This window comes from Heptranchias perlo, unplaced genomic scaffold (genome assembly GCF_035084215.1).
Source record: "Heptranchias perlo isolate sHepPer1 unplaced genomic scaffold, sHepPer1.hap1 HAP1_SCAFFOLD_881, whole genome shotgun sequence".
Classification (NCBI taxonomy): domain Eukaryota; kingdom Metazoa; phylum Chordata; class Chondrichthyes; order Hexanchiformes; family Hexanchidae; genus Heptranchias; species Heptranchias perlo.
In genome coordinates, this window is record NW_027139920.1 from 8,767 (window position 1) to 15,000 (window position 6,234).

The 6,234-nt window shown below is 50.9% G+C and overlaps 1 protein-coding gene across 1 annotated transcript; it reads left to right on the plus strand.

Annotated features, from left to right (window-relative positions):
- Positions 1-955: 955 nt before the first annotated feature.
- On the plus strand, positions 956-3,644 carry LOC137319739 (NADH dehydrogenase [ubiquinone] iron-sulfur protein 8, mitochondrial). Its single transcript, XM_067981714.1, has 3 exons — positions 956-1,146; positions 1,513-1,641; positions 1,810-3,644. Exons 1-3 carry the CDS (start codon positions 982-984, stop codon positions 1,939-1,941), a joined length of 426 nt encoding a protein of 141 aa, XP_067837815.1. The 5' UTR covers positions 956-981; the 3' UTR covers positions 1,942-3,644.
- The last annotated feature ends 2,590 nt before the right edge of the window (positions 3,645-6,234 follow it).

The window sequence follows — 6,234 nt, forward strand, 5'->3', positions numbered from 1 at the left end:
GAACACCGCTGATCTCAGGGACTGGTTAATGCCAGTGAACACCGCTGATCTCAGGGACTGGTTAATGCCAGTGAACACTGCTGATCTCAGTGACTGGTTAATGCCAGTGAACACCGCTGATCTCAGGGACTGGTTAATGCCAGTGAACACCGCTGATCTCAGGGACTGGTTAATGCCAGTGTACACCTCTGATCTCAGGGACTGGTTAATGCCAGTGAACACCGCTGATCTCAGGGACTGGTTAATGCCAGTGAACACCGCTGATCTCAGTGACTGGTTAATGCCAGTGAACACCGCTGATCTCAGGGACTGGTTAATGCCAGTGAACACCGCTGATCTCCGTGACTGGTTAATGCCAGTGAACACTGCTGATCTCAGGGACTGGTTAATGCCAGTGAACGCCGCTGATCTCAGTGACTGGTTAATGCCAGTGAACACCGCTGATCTCAGGGACTGGTTAATGCCAGTGAACACTGCTGATCTCAGGGACTGGTTAATGCCAGTGAACACCGCTGATCTCGGACTGGTTAATGCCAGTGAACACCGCTGATCTCAGGGACTGGTTAATGCCAGTGAACACCGCTGATCTCAGGGACTGGTTAATGCCAGTGAACACCGCTGATCTCAGGGACTGGTTAATGCCAGTGAACACCGCTGATCTCAGGGACTGGTTAATGCTAGTGAACACCGCTGATCTCGGTGACTGGTTAATGCCAGTGAACACCGCTGATCTCAGGGACTGGTTAATGCCAGTGAACACCGCTGATCTCAGGGACTGACTGGTTAATACCAGTGAACACCGCTGATCTCAGGGACTGGTTAATGCCAGTGAACACCGCTGATCTCAGGGACTGGTTAATGCTAGTGAACACCGCTGATCTCGGTGACTGGTTAATGCCAGTGAACACCGCTGATCTCAGGGACTGACTGGTTAACACCAGTGACTGAAGTTCTTATGACCTTGATATTGTAGGACTCGGAATGACCCTGAGCTACTTGTTTCGGGAGCCTGCCACCATTAACTACCCATTCGAGAAGGGTCCTCTCAGCCCTCGATTCCGAGGCGAGCACGCCCTGCGAAGATACCCATCTGGTGAGGAGCGATGTATTGCTTGTAAGCTGTGTGAGGCGATCTGTCCTGCCCAGGTGAGACTGTCTGTTAGTCACGATTAACATGCACCACATGGGCCCTTGTTTCAGGGAGTGACCACCTCCGGTCGCCCCCCCCCCCCCCGGTCGCGCCCCCGCCCCCCCCCCCCCCCCGGTCGCGCCCCCGCCCCCCCCCCCCCCCCGGTCGCGCCCCCGCCCCCCCCCCCCGGTCGCGCCCCCGCCCCCCCCTCGGTCGCGCCCCCGCGCGCCCCCGCCCCCGGTCGCGCCCCCGCCCCCGGTCGCGCCCCCCGCCCCCCCCCGGTCGCGCCCCCGCCCCCCCCCCCCGGTCGCGCCCCCGGGCGCCCCCAGCCCCCGCCCCCCCGTCGCCATATCTCTCATGTGTGTCTCTCTCTGTTTTTTCAGGCAATCACAATTGAAGCAGAACCGAGGGCTGATGGGAGCCGGAGAACGACCAGATATGACATCGATATGACGAAGTGCATTTACTGTGGGTTCTGTCAGGAGGCCTGTCCAGTGGATGCAATTGTAGAGGTGGGTCGAAGAACGCTGCCTTGGTGTACTGTAGGTGTGTTGGAGGACATTGGCTCAGCTTCATGTCCCCCTCCCCATCCATGTTCTCTCTCTCTCAGGGATTGGATGGTGCAGTCAGTTTGGGTTGTGCTGGATTTGTGTGAAATGATGGTGCCCATGTTTTGCCAGGGTCCGAACTTCGAGTTCTCCACGGAGACCCGCGAGGAGCTCCTGTATAACAAGGAGAAGCTTCTGAACAATGGCGACAAATGGGAAGCAGAGATCGGCGCCAATATCCAGGCAGACTACCTGTACCGCTGATATTTCTCTCGATGGATATCCCTAACCTGGATCATTGACTATCTGATATCTCTCGATGGATATCCCTAACCTGTGTCGCTGACTCTCTGATATCTCTCGATGGATATCCCCATCCTGTATCGCTGACTGTCCGATATCTCTCCCGACAGAGATCCCCATCCTGTATCTGACTGTCCGATATCTCTCCCGACAGATATCCCCATCCTGTATCGCTGACTGTCCGATATCTCTCCCGACAGATATCCCCATCCTGTATCTGACTGTCCGATATCTCTCCCGACAGATATCCCCATCCTGTATCGCTGACTGTCCGATATCTCTCCTGACAGATATCCCCATCCTGTATCTGACTGTCCGATATCTCTCCCGACAGATATCCCCATCCTGTATCGCTGACTGTCCGATATCTCTCCCGACAGATATCCCCATCCTGTATCTGACTGTCCGATATCTCTCCCGACAGACATCCCCATCCTGTATCTGACTGTCCGATATCTCTCGATGGATATCCCCATCCTGTATCTGACTGTCCGATATCTCTCCCGACAGATATCCCCATCCTGTATCTGACTGTCCGATATCTCTCCCGACAGAGATCCCCATCCTGTATCTGACTGTCCGATATCTCTCCCGACAGATATCCCCATCCTGTATCTGACTGTCCGATATCTCTCCCGACAGAGATCCCCATCCTGTATCGCTGACTGTCCGATATCTCTCCCGACAGACATCCCCATCCTGTATCTGACTGTCTGATATCTCTCGATGGATATCCCCATCCTGTATCTGACTGTCCAATATCTCTCCCGACAGATATCCCCATCCTGTATCTGACTGTCTGATATCTCTCCCGACAGATATCCCCATCCTGTATCGCTGACTGTCCGATATCTCTCCCGACAGACATCCCCATCCTGTATCTGACTGTCTGATATCTCTCCCGACAGATATCCCCATCCTGTATCGCTGACTGTCCGATATCTCTCCCGACAGATATCCCCATCCTGTATCGCTGACTGTCCGATATCTCTCCCGACAGATATCCCCATCCTGTATCGCTGACTGTCCGATATCTCTCCCGACAGACATCCCCATCCTGTATCTGACTGTCTGATATCTCTCCCGACAGATATCCCCATCCTGTATCTGACTGTCCGATATCTCTCCCGACAGAGATCCCCATCCTGTATCGCTGACTGTCTGATATCTCTCCCGACAGATATCCCCATCCTGTATCGCTGACTGTCTGATATCTCTCCCGACAGAGATCCCCATCCTGTATCTGACTGTCTGATATCTCTCCCGACAGATATCCCCATCCTGTATCTGACTGTCCGATATCTCTCCCGACAGAGATCCCCATCCTGTATCTGACTGTCCAATATCTCTCCCGACAGATATCTCCATCCTGTATCTGACTGTCCGATATCTCTCCCGACAGACATCCCCATCCTGTATCTGACTGTCTGATATCTTATGTTCTTATCTTCTTTCTCTCTCCAGATATCTCTAACCTGTATCGCAGACTGTCTGATATCTCTCTCTCTCTCTCTCTCTCTCTCTGTCTCCAGATATCTCTAACCTGTATCGCTGACTGTCTGATATCTCTCTCTCCAGATATCTCTAACCTGTATCGCTGACTGTCTGATATCTCTCTCTTGACAGACTTTCTCGTGTGTGAATAAATCTGACTTTTCAAATCAGCCAGTGAAGCTTTTCCTTAATTGTTTGTCATGCTGCGTTATCGAGAGCTGGGGTTTGTGAGGTTTAGAGCAGCAGCAATCTGGTCGTGGCGTTCTGTTGGTCGTGTGTGTGAAATGTTCTGTTTGAGGAAGGTGTGAGGGTTAAAATTAGGCTCCCATCAACCCTCACCCTGTCACCAAACACAAGTGGCAGGTCCCACCTGGTTGACAGACGAGCTGCCGTCAGGAGCTGCAACGCGAAAGTGGGGGTGAGAAAGAGAGGGGCAAGACGTCATCCCGAGAGGGGAAGGTCTGGGGAGGGCGGGGAGAGGGGAAGGTCTGGGGGGGAGGGGGGAGAGAGGGGAAGATCTGGGGGGGGGGGGATGGGAAGATCCGGGAGCGGCACGTCGGAGAGGGACACGTCGGAGCAGGGTGCAAAGGTAGGTTCATTTTTAAGTTTTCACTTCCATCTCTTTTTTTATTTAATTTATTTTGTTTCTTGTTCCCTGCTCCGGCCCTTCATGTCTGGTTTCACCAGGTGTGAATCAGAGGCGGTGGGCAAGCCGCCCAGGTAAGTTTAAAAATTGTAGTACTCACTTGCTCTGTCACAGGTAAAGTGCCTTAAATACCTCGGTGAGGTACATTTGGCTCTTGAACTGTCATCCCACTGGCTTTAATTGCCGGCGGCACTTCAGTTTTCGGGTCACCAGCGCATGATCAGGTGGGTCCCTGGGAAGTCGGCGTTCCGAACCCCGAACCAGATTTCCGCAATTTTTGGAGCTCCCCCACCCCCAAGGCACCCGCAATTGTCCCCTAAAATTGAGGCCGGGGAATCGGAGGCCGAGGCTACCCTGCGTTAGGGTTAGGGATAGGATAATGCTGCATTAGGGATAGGAACATAGGAACAGGAGGAGGCCATTCAGCCCCTCTTGCCTGCTCCGCCATTTGATAAGATCATGGCTGATCTGTGATCTAACTCCATATACCTGCCTTTGGCCCATATCCCTTCATACCTTTGATTGCCAAAAAGCTATCTATCTCAGATTTAAATTTAGCAATTGAGCTAGTATCAATTGCCGTTTGCAGAAGAGAGTTCCAAACTTCTACAACCCTTTGTGTGTAGAAATGTTTTCTAATCTCGCTCCTGAAAGGTCTGGCTCTAATTTTTAGACTGTGCCCCCTACTCCTAGAATCCCCAACCAGTGGAAATAGTTTCTCTCTATCCACCCTATCTGTTCCCCTTAATATCTTATAAACTTCGATCAGATCACCCCTTAACCTTTGAACTCCAGAGAATACAACCCCAATTTGTGTAATCTCTCCTCGTAACTTAACTCTTGAAGTCCGGGTATCATTCTAGTAAACCTACGCTGCACTCCCTCCAAGGCCAATATGTCCTTCCGAAGGTGCGGTGCCCAGAACTGCTCTCAGTACTCCAGGTGCGGTCTAACCAGGGTTTTGTATAGCTGCAGCATAACTTCTGCCCCCTTGTACTCCAGTCCTCTAGATAGAAAGGCCAGCATTACATTAGCCTTATTGATTATTTTCTGCACCTGTTCATGACACTTCAATGATCTATGTACCTGAACCCCTAAGTCCCTTTGGACATCCACTGTTTTTAACTTTTTACCATTTAGAAAGTACCCTGTTCTATCCTTTTTTGATCCAAAGTGAATGACCTCACATTTGTCCGCATTGAATTCCATTTGCCACAGTTTTGCCCATTCACCTAATCTATCAATATCCCTTTGTAATTTTGTGTTTTCATCTACACTGCTTACAATGCCACCAATCTTTGTGTCATTGACAAACTTAGATATGAAACTTTCTGTGCCTTCATCTCAGTCGTTAATAAATATTGTGAATAATTGAGGCCCCAAGACAGATCCCTGCGGGACTCCACTAGTCACATCCTGCCAATGTGAGTAACTAGGGAGAGAGTAGGGCCTCTTAAGGATCAACAAGGTCATCTATGTGCGGAACCACAAGAGATGGGTGAGATCCTGAATGAATATTTCACATCGGTATTTACGGTTGAGAAAGGCATAGATGTTAGGGAACTTGGGGAAATAAATAGTGATGTCTTGAGAAGTGTACATATTACAGAGAGGGAGGTGCTGGAAGTCTTAACGCGCATCAAGGTAGATAAATCTCCGGGACCTGATGAAATGTATCCCAGGACGTTATGGGAGGTTAGGGAGGAAATTGCGGGTCCCCTCGCAGAGATATTTGAATCATAGACCGCAACAGGTGAGGTGCCTGAAGATTGGAGGGTAGCAAATGTTGTGCCGTTGTTTAAGAAGGGCGGCAGGGAAAAGCCTGGGAACTACAGACCGGTGAGCCTGACATCTGTAGTGGGTAAGTTGTTAGAGGGTATTCTGAGAGACAGGATCTGCAGGCATTTGGAGAGGCAGGGACTAATTAGGAACAGTCAGCATGGTTTTGTGAGAGGAAAATCATGTCTCACGAATTTGATTGAGTTTTTTGAAGGGGTAACCAAGAAGATAGATGAGGGCTGTGCAGTAGACGTGGTCTACATGGACTTCAGCAAAGCCTTTGACAAGGTACCGCATGGTAGGTTGTTACATAAGGTTAAATCTCATGGGATCCA